The sequence below is a fragment of the Danio aesculapii genome, chromosome 16 (genome assembly GCF_903798145.1).
Source record: "Danio aesculapii chromosome 16, fDanAes4.1, whole genome shotgun sequence".
NCBI lineage: Eukaryota > Metazoa > Chordata > Actinopteri > Cypriniformes > Danionidae > Danio > Danio aesculapii.
The window spans coordinates 16,491,048-16,511,537 of record NC_079450.1 but is presented as its reverse complement, the minus strand read 5'-3'; the positions used below and the strand labels follow the sequence as shown (position 1 = coordinate 16,511,537).

At 36.9% G+C, this 20,490-nt stretch overlaps 1 protein-coding gene across 1 annotated transcript in view; it reads left to right on the top strand.

The window, feature by feature from the left end:
• Window positions 1-20,490, top strand: part of rspo3 (R-spondin 3) — a 35,016-nt gene that overhangs the window by 13,728 nt on the left and 798 nt on the right. Inside the window, exons 4-6 of the mRNA XM_056475196.1 lie at window positions 969-1,112; window positions 1,191-1,370; window positions 20,452-20,490. The exon at window positions 20,452-20,490 is cut by the window's right edge and continues 798 nt beyond it. Of these exons, the coding sequence (XP_056331171.1) occupies window positions 969-1,112; window positions 1,191-1,370; window positions 20,452-20,490 (363 nt within the window). The remainder of the gene's footprint in view (window positions 1-968; window positions 1,113-1,190; window positions 1,371-20,451) is intronic.

The window sequence follows — 20,490 nt, the reverse complement described above, 5'->3', positions numbered from 1 at the left end:
TCACCGAGTCAAAATGGGGGCTAAAATCATGCAGTCTGAACTCGGCATTAGTTTACTTTATTTTGCTATCCTCATTTGCACCCACTAGTGTAAATAATTAATGTTTTATTGATTTAGACATTACGATGTGTTTTGTCAGTCCAGGCACAAGTTGATTGCAATAAATCCAGGTGTAAATAGGGTCTAAATGTAAACCACTTTTGAATATAGTGTGTTTTGAAAACACACATTTTATAGGATTACTTTTGTAGTTTTTCAAATAAAAGATTACAGAGAGGAAGGTCCAAATGAATCGATTCACTCAATATATCAGATTACCTACCTAAAATTAATTGGACTTTCAAAAGCAGTATTAAGGGATGATTGTTTGATTCACTACAATGGATCTGACATTGAACAGTTTATAAGAAACAGGACTGTTTGACTGAACCAATTCACTAGAATTAAAAATTACAAAATAAAAAAGGAATGACTAAATTGACCAATTAATTAAATTAATCTTTAGCCCTTCAAAGACTACACTATTAGAAAGGGGGCCATTAGAATTCAGATCAAGTCATAAAAATGAATCAGACATTTGTTTTTAGTGAATCAGTTCATTCAAAAGGTCCTCTTTTTTTACCTTTAATGGATAGAATAGTGCAGAGAATTGATAGGAAATAGTTGGGAACAGAGAAAGGGGATGGGTCAGCAAAGGACCTCGAGCCGGGAATCAAACTCGGGTCGCCGTGAGCAGCATGGTGCTATATGTCGGCGCACTTAACCACTAGGCTATTGGCAGCAACGGTCCTCAATTTTAATATCATATTTGTCAATGCCAGAATTAAGAAAGACGCAGATTTGATTTAGAGTTGGAGTTTAGATGTGCTACATCATTACTCACTGGGGGGAAAATGTTAAAAGCTTCACTACTGTGAAAGTAGCTCAAAATTAAACTGACTATATGTGTGTGTATGTGTGTTTCACAGCATGTCCAGCGCTCTGTGACTTGTGTCAGAACAGTGATACGTGTACAAGATGTATGCTGGGACACTTCCTTCACGCAGGGCAATGCCATCATGTCTGTCCTGATGAGTTTGAGCCAAACGACTCAATGGAGTGCATCCCGAAAGGTGAGTCTCTAACAGACACCTGCGGTCGAGACTCAGTGCTATGTGTGTGGCTTCTCTGAAATGTTAACTGTGTTTTAGTGCACTGTGAAGTGAGCGAGTGGAGCGAGTGGGGCCCCTGCTCGCGCTCAGGAAAAACCTGTGGCTTCAAATGGGGCGAAGAAACAAGGACCAGGAAGGTCCTTCAGAATCCTTCTCCAATGGGGAGCCCATGCCCTCCAACTTCAGAAAAGAGGGAATGCTTTGTCAAAAAGAAGAGATGTAAGTGGGCTGTTTGTTTATTCATTATAAATCCTGTCATACCCTTAAATTTGGATCACTTGGAAAAGTAAAAAGCTGCAAGATTTGAGGTATCATTTGTGTTTGCAGGGTATATGCAGGAATCATAAAGGTAATTTCAATACCTTTTTAAGAATTATTCTCAGAATATTTTAATACCTCATCGCTACTTAATCATCATAAACAGTTTTTAATAAAGAATTGTAGTTAAATAAATCAATGGAGAACAACCATACAACAGAATTCAGATAAGCTCTGAGGAAACAAAGCTTGAAAGAATATATTATGCGGTTGTTTTCTGCAACAGGCTTCAGTCACAGTTTAAACTCGTCTTTCTTCAACCAGGAGTACGCAAACTTACATTTCCCCATTTTGCCGTCTGTTTCGCTCTATGGTTTCACTACATGTGGAGCGCATCACATCACCTTCCCGCGTTTGTCGCAAATGACGTGGCATCACCCGAACGAAGGAGCTTGGCCGGAACCAATCACGTGGATTTAGCACGCCATTCTTCATATTAGGAGGAAAATAAATATATTTATGCGTTTTTGGAATCAAACACTTTGGATAACGCTTGAACAATTTAAGACCTCGTAAAAACGCAATTAAGACTTTTTAATACATTTTAAGGGCCTTAAATTTCTCATAATTGATTTATCAACTTTTAATACTTTTTAAGAGCCCGTGGACACACTGGTTTGTAAGGACAACCAAAGTGTAAAGGCTGATTTATACTTCTGCGTCGAGCGATCGCTGTGACCCACAGTGCCAACTTGCGCATAGTCATGCATTTATACCTCTGCGTGTTGTTTGTGTTGTTCTGCAATAACACTTCCGAAATGCAAGCTGGCAGTAGTTTTTTATGTTCCTCTGTGTCGAGTTTCTTCTCAGGTGTTTATTTTTTCTGAACACTACCTCAGTGTACAAAGTAGCTAAAACTCGCTCGCGGCGTCAGCAACAGCGTCAGCCACAATAAAGGGTATGCGACCTCGCGAAGGCTGCTCCGGACCATACACGTGAGCTTGACGCAGAAGTATAAATCAGCATTAATACTTAAAGGAATAGTTCACCTAAAATGAAAAGTGAAGTCTTTATTTATTCACCTTGGTGTTGTTTTAAAACTCTTACAAATAAACATTATTTACTGCCACTGATGGTTCCATGAAGAATCTGTTCAATTCAAAGAATCGTTTCATTGCACAAAAAGGTTTTTTATAGTGGAAATTTTTAATTCATAAAAAATAAAGAAGTGTTCACTGAAAGGTTCTTTGGGGAACTTAATGTCAGTCCCTTTCAGATTTTTTGTTTTTTTTTAGATATATTTATGTATGTTTACAGCACAGTGACACGATGTCTCAGTGGTTAGTGGTCGCCTCACTTGATAATAAAGGCCCATTCCTTGCAAGGATGATAAAAATAATGATAAAGGGATCATTTAAAAATCTTTTAATATAGATTTCATAATAAATTATTATTTAGAAGAATAAATTCTAATAAAAATACAAGTCCACTGCTAGGCGACACGGTGGCTCAGTGGTTAGGACTGCCACCTCATAACAAGAAGGTCGAAGTGAATTACCACTTTAATAGTCTCATAAATGTGCACAGTCATGCACAAACATTCAAAGTCAGGATATTCATGAAGGGATGCATGAAATTTGATTTTGTTTTTCACCAACAATCATATCATTCTAGAGCCCTTGGAACACACAACATATACAGCATGACACATGCAATCATTCTCTTATAGTTTTGTTTTTTACTTTTTTTACTCCCTTTTTATGGACAACTGTGAGCATAATTTTCTAATTTTGTGGTTTGCAAAGAAAGAAGGGCATACAGCATTATATAACACCTTGGTGAACAAATGATAACTTTTATTTTTGGGGACTGGCACTATCCCATCAGGCCAAAACTCTGAAAAACAGTAATACTCAACTTAGCGAATGGAATTACCAGTAGGCTTTTTTCCAGTTTAGAACAAAAACATTGACTTTGCTCTTTTTATTATCATATAAATGCTTGTTTTGTATCGTCTAGATTATAATTATAAAAGGAAGTGCCAGAAAAATTTCCCAAGCGATGCAAAACAAATACATGGAAGAGATTCAAAGATCTGTGCAGTTGTAAGCGTAACCATATTTGGCCAGTTATGTTTTGAATGTTTATTTGTGTAGTGGTATTTGTGGGACATTGCTGCTTTATGACAGACAGCAGGCCAACTCGACTCTCCATCGCTCTCCACCTCATAAACACTCTGGGCCTCAGCACATTGAGAGGAAACAGAGGAAAATAAGAAGGATTGGAGATTAGCATGTGAACTCATGTAACAGAAAAACACCTAAAACATGTCACACTTATCTCTATAACTCTGTTACATAATCTCGATTCAAATATAATTAAATCTATTCAAGATTTTGAGAAATCATAAGCACATTTATAGTATTTCAAAAAGTCATTAGCTATGTTTACATCCATGCACGCAATGAACGCAGGGTGGCGTTTAGAAGCGTGAGGCACTCTTTGGGAACGCAGATGCTCAAGACTGTTCTGGAGGTAATGATAATATAAAAATAATAATACTGAACCACTGTGATGACAAAGTTTGGTTAAGGCATTTTAGAATGACCAAAACAACATTTCAGATGTTTTACAATATGGTCGGCTCACTGGTAAAAGTGGTTCCATACTAGTTTATGTAAATTTTTTCTTAACGAATAAAAGGTTTATCCTACCCACTTATTCTTATATGTTTTTATACGCATTTTCAAAATGCATGTGTATCTTAGCATCTCAATTAAACATATTTTAATGCGATAATTCAAAATGCAAATAAATTAGGTGTATGGAAACATTGACTTCCTTAGATTTCTCCTTTATGGCTAATTTTAAGGTAGTAGTTTTTAAAAAAGGAAAGGTGCTGTTGTGAATGACACTGTGTCATTTCACATTAAACTAGTTTAAATCACAGAGTCATGTTGGAGACAAATTGGAGAACTATGTGGCAAATCATGTATGGTGCATTCCAATTGAGCTATATTGTCCTCTAAAGGGAAATTTGGAGTGAAAACAATCATGGCTGCCATATTAAAGTGTCATCCTGAACCAAAGTGCTTAAAACTGGCCTAAGGGCCCATTGGTTTTTGAAGGGTATAACTGATGGACACTTCAGGCTCCGATGAGCCCTTTGTGCAAGAAAGTTGTTTAGGGTCATAGAATGACAACTGGATGCTAGAGTTCGACTTTACCTTTATGTATAAATGTATGTCTATGCATAGTATTTTTCTATATACTACTGTAATATATACAGTTGAAGTCAGAATTATTAGCCCCCCTGTTTATTTTTTTCCCAATTTCTGTTTAACAGAGAGAAGATTTTTTTGACTTATTTCTAAACATAATAGTTTTAATAACTCATTTCTAATAACTGATTTATTTTATCTTTGCCATGATGACAGTAATTAATATTTGACTAGATATTTTTCAAGACACTTCTATACACCTTAAAGTGACATTTAAAGGCTTAACTAGGTTAATTGGGTTAACTAGGCAGGTTAGGGTAATTAGGCAAGTTATTGTATAACGATGGTTTGTTCTGTAGACTATCGAAAAAATATATAGCTTAAAGGGGCTAATAATTTTGACCTTAAATGTTTAAAAAATTAAATACTGCTTTATTCTAGCCGAAATAAAACAAATAAGACTTTCTCTAGAAGAAAAAATATTATCAGACATACTGTGAAAATTTTCTTGCTCTGTTAAACATCATTTAGGAAATATTTAAAAACGAAAAAAAATTCAAAAGGAGGCTAATAATTCTGACTTCATCTGTATATATGTAAGTTATAAATAAAATAATAATAAACTATAAAATAAATAAAAATTATAAATAAATTAAATAAATAAATGCACTACCTGACAGAAGTCTTGTCACCTATCCAAGTTTTAAGAACAACAAATAATAACTTGATTTGTAGTTGATCATTTGGTATCAGAAGTGGCTCATATGAAAGACAAAGGCCTCTAGATTACGCTTATTTTAGCAAAATAAAATATGATCCTTTATTTATTTATTTTTTTAAATTAGGAGAGTAAGGTCTGACTTTGCTTAGACAAAAGTCTTGTCACTTAACAGAAATAATGTACAGTATAGAATATAAAGTCATGGTGCAGTGGAAAAAGATTTAATATTGTGTATGACTCCCATAAGCTTGGACGACTGCATCCATACATCTCTGCAATGACTCAAATAACTTATTAATAAAGTCATCTGGAATGGCAAAGAAAGCGTTCTTGCAGGACTCCCAGTGTTCATCAAGATTCTTTGGATTCATCTTCAATGCCTCCTCCTTCATCTTACCCCAGACATGCTCAATAATGTTCATGTCTGATAACTGGGCTGGCCATTCCTGGAGCACATTGACCTTCTTTGCTTTCAGGAACTTTGATGTGGAGGCTGAAGTATGAGAAGGAGCGCTCTCCTGCTGAAGAATTTGCCCTCTCCTGTGGTTTATATTGTCATGGGCAGCACAAATGTCTTGATACCTCAAGACTTGATACCTGATACCGTGTTGATGTTGCCATTCACTCTGCAGATCTCTCGCACACCCCCATACTGAATGTAACCCCAAACCATGGTTTTTCCTTCACCAAACTTGACAGATTCAATGAAGCCTTGGGTCATGTGGGTTCCAATAGGTCTTCTGCAGTACTTGTGATGATTGGGATGAAGATCAATAGATGATTTATCAGAAAAATCTACCTTCTGCCACTTTCACAAATGATCAACTAGAAGTCAAGTTATTATTTGTTGCTCTTACAACTGGGATCGATGACAAGACTTTTGCCAGGTAGTGTATATACTTAGAAACATAGTCATAACTCATCGCAGACAAAAAGTGCCATGCGGCCACATCTCCTTGATCATCTGATTGTGTTCCAAAAAGATAATTTCTGACCCCTTCACCCCTTATTCCCTTCAATGAATACTTCCCTCCGAAGGTAAAACCCTTCGGAAGGGATTGGGGCAAAAAGATGAGCCCCTCCCAATGGAACAAGGTGTTTGTGAAATCTACAAAAATCTCAATAAATAAATTACCTGGGGCCTCATGTATCAATGCTGCGTACTCACAAAAACTTTGCGTACGCCAGATTTCATGCTCCTGTTTGGATTTACTAACGATGAAATTAACGTGAGAATGTGCGTTGGTCCACGCCAACTTTATGTCTGACATACGTGCAATTCTTGTGTGTGTTTGTTTTATTTCCATTGGCGACTCTTAGAGGCAATTTTGTTAAATTGCACACTACAAAGTATCTTTGAGCCGTGCAATGTCAGCAGTATGGGACGGGATCCTCTGCATGTCTAGCAGGTATATAAGGTTACCATGCTGTTGACCCACGGCAAAGTTAGTTTGACGTTTGACATTCATTAGACATTCAATTTCAAACCAATTAAATTCTTTTCTCCTTTTATAGTTTGAGCCAAAAATAGGTCAGATAGGCAGAAATATGTGCCCTTTATACTGCACAAGGCTTAATTTCTCGATTTAAATCAATTAACCATACGAAGGATTTAAACAAGTCAACCATATGAAATTATACAATAAAACCAGTACCAAAATGTTTAGAAAAACATCCTGCTTATTCCATTGTTTTTGGAATTAGCACTTTATTTATTTTATTATAACTTTAAAATATCTTTTAATGTAAAAATTGTAAAAGTCAATTAAAATCTGACAACATTTAAGATAAAATATTTAAATCAACTCTAAAATTGTGTCACCCACAATTGAGGCAACTCTCTCCTCAAAGTTTTACTCCGGTCTACCTCCGATAGGAGCACCTCCAATTCCCATTCTGTTCAAAGTTTCTCTTTTTGCTTGCTTTTCCATTGCTTTTTTGTTTGGTTTTGCCAAATTAGAGTCATTACCATATTTATTAAGGGGAGGAGGCAGGGAGGGGTTTTGCGCTCAGTTTCACGTTAATTCGGATGTACAAAGAGAATATGCGTGGGATTCCGTGTACGCAGTGTTTCATACATATGATTTTTTTTACTGCGTACGCACAGCTTTGTTCGTACGCAATGTTTTAGTATTCAGAATTCAACGCAAGTCTTTGTACATGAGGCCCCTGGTCAGTTGTGTATTATTTGTGGACTTTTAGAACTTAGTGTACATCTTTCAATAGAGCCTTCTTACTTGTCTACGTCATTTGCATCTCACTGGATATTGCAGCTCTGTTTAATATTAGTTGTATGATCGAGATTGGACAATAAGCAAATGCGGTTGCTCAAAACTCATGCTGCACTGATTTTTGGGCTGATAAATGGTCTGTGAGGTTTCCGGTTCGAACAAGCATCTATTATTTCTACTATTCCACTGTTATTGTGAAATTAAAAGGTTCAGTGGATGTGAAAGGTTCCTCACAGAACCATCAATGCCAATAAAAATCAAAGAGTGTAGATCTCTTCTAAAATATACGTTCTGTTTCACTGCAGCTTCTTTGCTTGTGCCTAGAAAGACTTTCTGTTCCCTGTTAGATTGAGGCAGGAGACAGTGCAGTGTTGATCCGCTGGGGGCCACGGGTGAGGGTGCGTTAGCTACACTGCAGGCCCGGTTATCGACCTCGCCCCCGCTTGTGATTACCCAGCTGCCCCAACTCCTGGAACATCAACTTAACGCTAATTATGTGCTGGGGTTCTGTCCTGTCCATGTTTATGTTCTACATACACCAGCAGGGTCAGTGGTCCGACCCCCGGCAGCTCAAAGTAATCCCAAACTGCCCTCTGACACTGATACATCCTCCTTGTCCGCCCCCCACTCTCAATACACAGACACACACACATGCAACTGCTTTACTTGTCGTTGCCCCAGCCAAATCCCTCTCCATTCTTCTCCTGTTACTTGTCATTTGTTTTTCTTTCGTGTTCTCTCTCTGACTAATCTTGACCTTTTTCTTACACAGCTTGTTGAAACGCAGCCCTGTGTCTGGCCTCTGTCCTTTCCCTTTCAGAGTTTACAAGTCTAGTTGAACTCCTAGTGTCAACATGTGCTCATTGAGGCTTTTTAATATTGATAAACTTTATTTATAGATACTCGCCTTTAAATATTCAGGTCAGTTTTTTTCTTATTTAATAAAAGTTGTGTTTGTTTTTTTGTAATAAACAAGTACTAAGTAAATTGATCGGAAGTTAAATGATTTAGAATGTTTTATAGATAAGATAGGATGTTTGGCGACATGGCGGCTCAATTGTTAGCACTGTCGCCTAACAACAAGAAGGTCCCTGGTTCAAGTCCCAGCTGGGTCAGTTGGCATTTCTGTGTGGAGTTTTCATATTCTCGCGTGGGTTTCCGCTATAGTCCAAAGACATGCGCTCTAGGTGAATTGAATAAGCTAAATTAGCTTATGTTCTTTTGAACTTTGTTCATAAAAATATCCTGGAAAACAATCAGCATAGCTGTTTTTAACATTCAGAATTATAAGGAACATTTCTTAAAGTGATAATTCAGCCAAAAATGAAAATTCTGCCATCATTTACTCACCCTTGACTTGTTCCAAATTACTTTTTTTTTTCGTTGAATACAAAGAATGTTGAAGTAACCATTTACATCCATAGTAGGATAAACAAATATTATGTAAGTCAATGGATACACTCAGTTAAAATAGATTGGTTAAAAATGCCCCAACATATAACCCAACAATAGGTTATTATAGCACTTTCCTAACTATGGGATATTTTAACCCAATGCATTGGGTTATAACAATTGACCCAATGCATTGGGTTGTTTTGATTAAATTAATATATTAATTTTATAATTATGGCTGTGTAAATAAATAACATGCAGTTTTCAAAAAAATTGAAAATGCTTTATTTCCACTACATTTTAAGTTTCACACACAGCGTTTTTATCCATAGATTGGCTACAAAGTGCGTGTTTGTATCATCAATATTTAAGAGTGCTGGTCAAATGGATAGAAAACGGAGAAGTAATTTGATAAAAAAAAAAAACACACAATATTATTGTGTTAGAGCTTAAAAAAAAGATATAGCGCAAAAACAGCATTACGCACCCATAATAATACAGCTGTTCTGTATCAGTTAAATCAATTGACTGTTGAAATTCAAAATGTTTAACCCAACTGGTTGAGTTATTAAATAAATAACTCAATAAAGGTAAAAAACTGAACCATTGGGTTAAATAAATAACTCAAGATTTTTTGTGCAGGTTTCTAAAAACAAACAAACAGTCAAGTATGCACTCAAAAATTAGCTTTAGCTGCTTGTTTAAACCAATTAAAATTTAAAATGAGTTGAATCAACACAATTCTTAAGGTTTTTTTTGGGACAACTTAAATGTTTTAAGTTCAATCCACTTATATTTACAAAAAAAAATGATTAGGTTAACTTAATCGATTTGTGTTGGGACAACATGAAGGAATTGTGTGGAACCCAGCATTCTTTTACGGTGTGAGTAAACAATGGATTTTTGCCTGAACTATCCCTTTAAGCACCAGATCAGCATTTTAGAATGAACTCCGAAGCAACATTTGATCGTCCTAAGTAAGGGTTCGTTTATATATTTTGTGTGATCAAGTTCATTATTTCAAATGTGTGTAAATGTAATGTCAAATTTTAAATGGAGAACTGTGGCTTGTGTATGTAATTAGGAAGCGACATGCACATGGTGTGACGCACTTATGTTTTCCAGGAATAAACAGTCTAAAAGTGGTACGGTACGGTTTGCTTTTTGGTACCTTCTGACAGTGAAAACGGACATTAAAGCGTACCAATCTGTACCGTACTGTACCACTCAATGGAAACAGGCCATAGGTCCCTAGAACGTCCCAACAAAAAAAAGCTGTTCAGATGCTCTTATAACATCGTAAGTTCAAGTTTTATGTCAGAGCAGATCTGGCATCCCACCATTATAGTTTAGTGTGTATCTCAGTCATCCACTGAACTCTTCTCCTCTGCATGTATCTCTGCTCTCTTCTGCCCTGCACACCAGTACCAACCTCCCTAAGGGAGAGCAGCTATACTGGGCTCTCAAAGCCCGGGCATTCCTCCTGTGGGACGAGCCAGAGCCCTTAATCCCCGCCTGGCTCCTGCCAAAAGCCCCCGGACGACAGCACGCCTCCCTCCACCCAACCCCCAGGGTTCATTAATGAAATCGTGCCCCACTGCACCCGACATCAGATCCCATTTCAGCCCGCTTCACCAGCAGCAGCCTGGGAGCATTTGAGCTGATTTTCGAGGAGAGCTTCACATTTTACTGCCCCCCACTCTTCCATCTGTCCTGACACACTTTGACCCTCTCATCTCACTCTTCCTCCAAGATCTCCTCCTTTTCTGCCCTCTCAATCACTCCTTTAAGAATAATGCCTAATCAGAGCCAGATGACTCCCCGTTTCACCTATGTTGAAACATCTAGACTCCGCTACGAAACAAACTCATTGCAGATCATTGCAAGCTTGCAACATATCTTAGAGGAGGACGGGACTGAAATCAATTGATTCAGCCAGAAATGATGAATACATCCATCATCTTGTGGCTATTTTAAGATGTACAAAGACCACCTGTAAAATTTTGCTCAGATTCAACATTAAAGGAATAGTTCGCTCAAAAATGGAAACGTACTCACTATTTACTCACCCTCCAGTGGTTATAAACAGGGTGAGAATTATACATTGACGATTGGGGGCGTCAAGTTTTACAATTATGTACGGTAATATGCCTCAGTGATTTTATTCAATTACATCGAATTTATTAATCAAACTTATTATTATGTTTTTAGTGTTTTGAGGGATATTGAATAGTTCTCGGTGACATTTGTGATATTAATAAATGGTGTCAGATGTGCATTCCTGCACCTATTAATGGATGACCATGAAAGACTGCACATATTTTTTATTTTACTGTTTAACTTCCATGTGCGCGCAAGAGTATAATACAATATAAACTATGTAATTAGTTTTACAGACACCTACAGTACAAATCTTACAAGAAACATGTTTTGTAAACACTTATGCCTGATTTACACAGGGCTTTAGCGTCAATGCTTGACCAAGGGCGTGTCTGAAGTTGGGGCTGACGTGATCGTCCTAGCAGCATCAGCCATTGAAATTAGTCCACAATCGGCTACTCTCTGAGCAAGGGTATTTGTGTGAAACCCACACAAACACGGGGAGAACATGCAAACTCCACACTCCAAACTCTACTCACAAATGCCAACTGACCCAGCCGAGGCTCGAACCACCCACCTTCTTGCTGTAAGGCGCCACTGAACTAATGTTTGTATGCAAATATGCATTCACAATGGTATGAACCATTACTGGGCTGGTCAAATAAATATTTAAGTTATCATTCATTCATTCATTCATCCACAGCGGATTGAACCGCCAACTTATCCAGCATGTTTTTACACAGCGGATGCCCTTCCAGCTGCAACCCTGGAAAAAAAAAGTTATCTATTATTTTAATTAATAATATTCTTTATGATACAGTTCAGAGCAAACTTTCTTAACTATTAAAGGGCAGACCCCCCATACATCATTTTTTTTATGTCCATCAGGGGCGATCAAGCGTTAATTAGGGGGGTCAGACAACCCCCCTCCCCCCAAACCTGTGTAATTCGCACCCTGGTTATAAACCCTTGTTTCCTTCAGAGGATATTTTGAAGAAAGCTGAAAACCTGTAACCAACGACTTCTATAGTAAGAAAAACAAATATGGATTAGGGTTGGGTAGATAGACGATGCCATTGTCCATAGCTGATGGCCGATAAACATCGCAACGCTGAGCCGGCATTGCGATCCTCCGCCCCGCCCCCGTCGCAGCAGCAACCCGCTCGCGAAAAATACACACTTAAGGCCGGCTCACATTGTGCGAGATGTCATGGCTCCCATGTCTCACTGTAAGATCTTAGCTGTAATCAGGCATGTGTACAGATAGGGCTCAACCTGTGCAGGGCACATGCCTTTTTTTCTCTTAGATAAAAAGTGCCCTTAAAACATGAACTAAGGCCCCAAAATCTTCGGACACTGCCAGAACATAGTCGTAGGAAAAATCTGATCGCAACGGGCACTAAGCGGCTGTCAGTGAACATGTCAAACCAATGATCAAAGATCACTAATTTTAACCTATAGGATTTCAGGAATCTTTTAGGATTTCCGAAATTTGTCTCAGAGGACAAAATTGTGGCTGAAATCTCACAGTGTGAGCAGGGCTTCAGGCCCCAATTACACTAAAATGTCTTAGTTTAAAATGGCATTTTAGAACGAAAATGATTCATGTCCACACTGGCGTTTCATTTCTGAAAAGCCCTCCATCCACACTATACAGATGAAAATGCACATCATGTGACCACACACAGGCTTGCGCTGCAGCATACATGTACGTCTGAGCTCCAGTCAGCGTGTGCTTTGAGCACAAAACCCTAGAGAGCAGTGCACGTCGGACAGTTTATCAAGGATGTACCACTGGATCGTGTCTCACTGTAGTTGTTAAACGTGATATTTAATTAATCTTGCCTCTAACGACTCTTCGGTCTTTGAATCTATCAGGTAACGTGTCACAGCATCAGTACACTGCTTCAATCTTTTGCTTTCATGCTTGTACTTAGTAATTTTAGCGAAAACCTCAGATACTGTTGGTTGGTTTCTGTTGATCGTGCACCTTTTTTACCAACCAAGTTTATCGACGCCATTATAATGACACCAATCACTTTGACTATTCATGCCAGAGTCCCGCAGAAAAAGTGATTGACAGGTGGTAATTTGTGTGTAACTTATCTTTATTTATTTATGATTTGATTATGGGTAAAACAAAGACCATGCGGGTCAGGTAGTAGAAACGGTAGCCTACAACTAATGAATCCGTTATGAATTAATTAATTATTCATATTAATTCACCACCACCTACGACGAAGATGTCATCGTCCATCGCAATGTTTCACATTAGACATAGTACAATGCCAAATTGGTCGACATCGCCCAAACCTAATATGAATGTCAATGGTTATAGATTTTCATCTTTTTTCAAAATATCTGTTCAACAGAAACCTCAAACTAGTTTGTGACACGGGAAAGGACAGTAAATGATTACAGAATTTATATTCTTGGGTGAACTATCCCTTTAAATTGAAGCCTTTTGCATTTACTTTATTCCTTATTATTGGATTTTTATATGGTTGGGGATAACAAACCCCCCACCCCCCACACCCCCCGCATGCCACTAGCAATTTTAAAGTTGCGGATTTTAAAAGGAAAAGGAAAAGCAATAACTGATTAAATAAAACAGGTGTCTGTAAACATATCCATAATAATCGCAACAACTCTCTGGTCATGTTACAACTTGGTTTATGGGAAAGGCAGAGGATTACACCTAATCCATTGATCTCCAAATCATTACAGCAAAGACAACAGTGTGTGTGGAGGGAACTTCCTGTGTTTAAAGAGACGGGACAGCGAGAGGGGAGGTGACGACAGCCTGTGAAATGTGTGTGTGTGTGTGTGTATATGTTTTGACCGGTCAGACACCGTACGTGAGTCAGCCTGTTCAGAATGCACAGTACAATCACAACAGGCTCGAGGATGAACTCATTTGAGTCACAAAACAAGAGTCATGGGCTAGCTTATTCCGGGGCTGCCATGGCCCCCTGTCACCCTGGCTGGACCCCAGGAATGTGTGGGTTGCAGCAGGCAGCGAGTCCGGAGAGATGATTAATAGAGCCTGCTCTGGGGGGTGGGGGGAGAAGCGGGGGAGAGGTGGCTGTCCACCTCAGCACTTTTCCAATCCTCATCCGTGCCCCACCGATAAGCCTCTGACAATAATGGAAATTGGCTAGACGTGAGTGTTGAGCAACGGCGAGATGAAGTAACATTACCAGAATTCGTATTTTAAGTCTTTCTATTTTTGATGAGCTTATCAGTCGTTGGCTTTTTCCGGTGTTGAACGTTCAGCTGGCCGGCTTCACCTTGGTTGCTCATCTTGACAGTTTTATTCCAAAGAGACGTACTGTACGCTAATTGCAGGAATTGTGTTCCTGGAAGGAAATGGAGCCGTTGCACAAGAGCACAATGGTGATAAAGTTCTCGCACTGCAGTTGATGGGTCGCCCCCCCACCTTTAACATTTTCAGTGTCTAGTTCAGCCACAAATGAAAATGCTGTTACAATTTTCTAACTCTCATACTGTTACTTTGCTATATCTGTACAATAGGGCTGGGAAATATATGACAAAAGTATTATATTATTATGTAGTCATATATGCTGATAACAATATATATCACATTTCTGTCAATTCAATCAATTACTGGTTTATATGTATTGACCACATGTAAGGAACTATGATAAAGTATAGAAATGTACTTATTCCTTCATTCAGTCATTTTCCTTCGGCGTAGTCCCTTTATTCATTAGGGGTTGCCACAGCAGAATGAACCGCCAACTTATCCAGCATGTTTTACACAGCAGATGCCCTTCCAGCTGCAACCCAGTAGTGGGAAACATTCACACACATACACTACGGCCAATTTAGTTTATTCAATTCACCTGTAGCACATGTCTTTGGACTGTGGGGGAAACCGCAGCACCCGAAGGAAACCCACGCGAACACAAGGGGAACATGCAAACTCCACACAGAAATGCTAATTAACCCAGCTGGGATTCGAACTAGCGACCTTCTTGCTTCGAGGCGACAGTGCTAACCACTGAGCCACCATGTCCCGTACTTATTCATATGTATCATATATCTCAGTTTATTTATAACTTTAGGGCAAATGTTTGATTAAAAATTTAGAAATATAAAATAATTATTAATAAATAATACATATTAAAAAAAAACTAATGATTGCAGGTCCTACATAAAAATAAAAAATAATGCTAAATAAAATGAAAAATGTAAACATTGTACTGTCAACATTTCAACTTTCTCATGATCTAGTTATTCATGTTTCAAGTGCAATGTGGTATAGGTGAATTGGGTAAGCTAAATTGTCCGTAGGGTATGTGTGTGAATGAGAGTGTATGGATATTTCCCTGTGAAGGGTTGCAGTTGGAAGGGCATACGCTGTGTAAAACATATGCTGGATAAATTAGCGGTTTATTCAGCTGTGGCGACCCTAGAATAATAAAGGGACTTAGGCGAAAAGAAAATGAACGAATGAATGTATTACCATAAACAATGTATTTTGTGACACCACAAAAAAAAAACGATTGAGCATAATATGAACTATAGACATTATACGATATACACAGTCATATTGCACAGTCCTACTTTACAATATCACTGATAGTATGTCAGCAACAAAAAGAAGCACTTTATGCCCAGCTGAGCCTGGCTTCTCTCAAGGTTTTTTCTTTACTTCTATCAGTTGGTGAAGTTTGATCCTCATTTGCTTGGCTGGGTCTAGTGGAGCTGCTCTTCATTGTTTTGGCTTTCAGCAGTGACATTAACAGTACACTGAACTGAACAAAACTGAACTTCAACTGTCACAACTGAATTGAAGTAGTTTTAGTTTATTAAAACTTCATGTTAATCTACATTGCAAAAGTGCTAAAGAAAAAAAATTATTGTTGTGGACATCTTTCATTACATGAGTGGTTTCATTTCATAGCGTTCAATAGTAGAAGAATCAAGAGCATATACAGACAATGGCTCTTGAACTGGCATGTTTTGTACTACCTGTGTTGTAATGTTTGAAAGCTGTGTACAGAAAAACTTCTGTTCTCCAGTTGGTCAGCATCACAGATGTTAAAAAGTTTATATATATATATATATATATATATATATATATATATATATATATATATATATATATATATATATATATATATATATATATATATATATATATATATATATATATATATATCAATAGGCCTTCACCATTAAACTGACTTAGTGGAGTAAACAAAGTTTGATAACAACAGCTTTTCTCTGAGCAAGTCAGCTTTTCTGCACCTCATTCCCCTTAACAGTACTGAGCAGATTTTTATAAAAAAAATGTAACTTATGTTTATCTTTGATTTTAGTTTAGATTTTGTACAAATTTTATACAGAAAGTCCTGTCTTGAAGATGATCTTTTTAATCACTGTAAAAACTATTTAATGCAGATAATGAGTTGGAAAATAGCTCTATAACTCTAGCTATTGTGAAAATTGACACCATCTCATAACAGTCTTATATTTTAAAAGGGTGATATATTTTAGTTCACATAGTTTGTTAAATAAATCTTTTTTTTTTTTTTTCAATTGAATTCTTCAGTGTAAAATCACGATTTCTGAAAACTACTCAAATCTCCAGTTTTAGTCATTTCCATAAATATTTTTTTTGCAATTGTACTTTTCAATACACAATATAAAACATATCTAAAAATGTAAACTATCTGTTTTTGCTGCCAAAAAACCTGAGTTGGGAGTTTTTGACCAGTCTGTAGATTGGAGTATTATTAAATATTTTTGTCTCATACTGATTAACTCTGTCAAAGTTTGTAATTAACTATGTTTAAAGAGCACCTGCAGATCAGCCTCTGGCATTTGAAACAGCCATTGAAGTTTTGTAGGTATCGCCACTGTAGGACATTTTTATGTTGTTTGTCTTTTTTTTTTACTTGCTCCCGAATTTACCCCGTGCTATTTGTCTGTTATTTTCTTTATATGTGATGCATAATTTCTATCCATACTCCAAGCACTGACCAGCTTCTTCAATATTAATCAATTTTGTAGTCTGATCTCAAGTCTTGGCAAATAACTGAGAAAGCACCACTATTAAAGGCCAGATTTGTATGATGTCATCATGTAGACTTCTTACAAAGTATTTTGCTGTATTTTAAATATACGAAGCCATTTTCATCAACCCTATCAAATATAAATGACAAAATACTACATATATATATATATATATATATATATATATATATATATATATATATATATATATATATATATATATATATATATATATATATATATATATATATATATGTATATATATATATATATATATAGTTGAAGTCAGAATTATTAGCCCCCCTTTCAATTTTTTTTTTTTTTCTTCTGATGAAAGTCTGTTTTTTATTTGTTTTATTTCAGCAAAAATAAAAGCAGTTTTTAATTTTTTAAAGAACATTTTAGGGGCAAAAATAATATCCCCTTTAAGCTATAGATTTCTAATTGCTCTTTAGTTAAGCATTAAAATGTCACTTTAAGCTATATAGAAGTGTCTTGAAAAATATCTAGTAAAATATTATTAATATTATTTTTTTAATTTTTATTACTTTTTAACTTCATGTTTTAATCAGTTTATTGTAATAGATGTTGAAAAGACTTAATTCAGCTTAAAAATGGCAGACTCTTATTTTTTTACAGTGGAGAAGAAAATATTGACATGAAAAAATAATGCGATTTCTGTTAGGTAACCACAATTATTGTAAAGCACAAATATATATAACCTATTTTCCAGCTTTATTTCTTAGAGTGCTTAATATTAACAAACCTTTGACAATATGAGAGTGTGAAAGAGAGAAAAGCTAAATGGAAACAGTTGTTGTACGAGACTGTCATCTTGTGGCCCAGACCAGACACTAGCACTCACACAACGCAGCAGATGGTTCTGCTGTTTCACAACTTTATAAATGTGTCCTCAACCTGGCCTCCATCAAACCCTTAATAATCTATGGAGAATACTTTTAAATGGAGGTGATGACTGCTGAAGGGATGTCTCCCAAGCAAAACAGCCCAAAATTAAGAACAATGGTCATCTTAGGATGAATGAGTAATGCCATCTGGAGTGGGAGAGGGATGAGGGATGATGGGAAAATCACTAAAGTCCGATTAATACAATGATAGAATGATTCAACACGCCTGCACGGGGAATAAATCAGCCCCAATTCCTGCCAAATTCTGACCGCTCATATTGTGTGTGTACTTTATCTGGTTACAGCACTTTCTCTTATCCCAGATTAATGTGCAGACACTGTAAGTCATTTTCCCGAAAAGTGTAAACACTGCGGCGCTAAAAAACATCACTCCTAAACATCCCGACTGTTACTTTTAAACACAAATCAAGACGTGAGTGTTAATGTGTAAGCTGTTTATGATGGATGCTGACGGTCAGTTGGGAAGACGTCATTTATGTTCGGTAAAACTGTGTTTATTTGATCAAAATAAACAGCAATAACAGTAAAATTTTAACATATTATTGCAGTGCCAAATAATTTTCTGTCTTAATACATTTTTGAAAATGTGTACCTTTATTATTTTAGTGGCAAAGCTGAATATTCAGTATCATTACTTCAGTCTTTAGTGTAACATAATTAGTAAAAAATCGAATATGCAGCATGTCATGATGTTGTAAAGTACGATACGATCCTGGATTAACATCTATGTTGATCCTGGAACATAAGTTTTGTTCAAAATGTAATCCATACCTATACCCTATACCCCATACCCCTAAACCCAACCATAACTGTAAATTATTCCTAAAATCAGAGGGGAATAATAATTGCATTACAATCATGTAGAAGTGCATAAACATAACTGTAAGCCTAAACTTAATATAAATGGTAAACGTATCCCTTAATTCTGATTAGCTGATTGGAATGTTGTTCCAGGATCAACATAGATGTTAATCCATGAAACATTTCCTACTTAGTAAAATCGGGTTGGCGCTGCTGATTTGATGCTGAAAGAAACATTGTAAATATTGTAAATATTTAGTGGAAACCATAATAATTTTACGTCAGATCAGATCAGCGTTTATTTAAAATAGAAATGTAGTATTTTGTTTATGGGTTACGGTTTAATACACCTTGCTGAATAACAGCATTAATTCATTTATTAAATAAGTGACAATATGTTATTAATACGTCTTTAGAAGATAGATGAACAATTACTTTTCTGGGTGATCAGATTTTTTGTAAGCCCATTTTTTGGATAGGATTCATTCATTTTCTTTTTGGCTTAGTCCCTTTATTAATCAGGGGTCGCCACAACGGAATGAACCGCCAACTTATTCAGCAGTTTTACACAGCGGATGCCCGTCCAGCTGCAACCCATCACTGGGAAACACCCATACACTCTCATTCACAAACATACACTACGGACAATTTAGCTTACCTAATTCACCTATAGCATGTCTTTGGACTTGTTGGGGAAATCGGAGTACCTGGAGGAAACCCACGCCAACATGGGGAGAACTCCACACAGAAATGCCGAGTGATCCAGCCGAGACTCGAACCAGCGACCTTCTTGGTGTGAGGTGACAGCGCTACCCACTGCGCCCCTGCACCGTCCTTTTCGGATTGTTATTTTGAAAATTTAGGTTAGAAATATAAAATTATCTTAAATATTATAGTCTTTTTAAGATATAAACAAACTTTTTTTTAATTCTTAGATGTTCAATAAAACTGTAAAACATTACAACATTTTATAGAACATCTAAAAAGTTTGTTTATATCTTAAAAAAGACTCATAATTTTATATTTATAACTCAAAATTGCAAAATAACAGTTATAAAAATAAGTGATGGTAAATTGTGACACATAAGCTAGCAATTTCAAGAGGGAAAACTAAAATTTGTGAGATAAAAAGTTTAAATTAATCATTAATTTTTAAAAGGTGAAAAATAAAATGACCCAAGGGCAGCATGGTTGTTCAGTGGTTAGTACTGTCGCTTCACAGCAAGAAGGTCGCTGGTTCAAGTCACGGCTGGGCCAGTTGGCATTTCTGTGTGGAGATTGCATGTTCTCCCCATGTTAGGAGTGGGTTTCCTCTGGGTGCACCGGTTTCCCCCACAGTCCAAAGACATGCGGTATAGGTGAATTGGATGAACTTAATTGGCAGTAGTACATGAGTATGTGTGTGAATGTGAGAGTGTATGGGTGTACCGGTTGCACATGGAAGAGAATCTGCTGCGTAAAACATATGCTGGAATAGTTGGCAGTTCATACCACTGTGGCGACTTCTGATAAATCAGAGACTAAGGAAAATGAATGAATGAAAATGACCAAAAAGTATGTCTTTTAAATTATCTCACAGTTGTCACCATTTGTCCTCCGCAGGTAAGCCACCGAAAGGCCAGCGGCGAGGGGAGAAGAAAA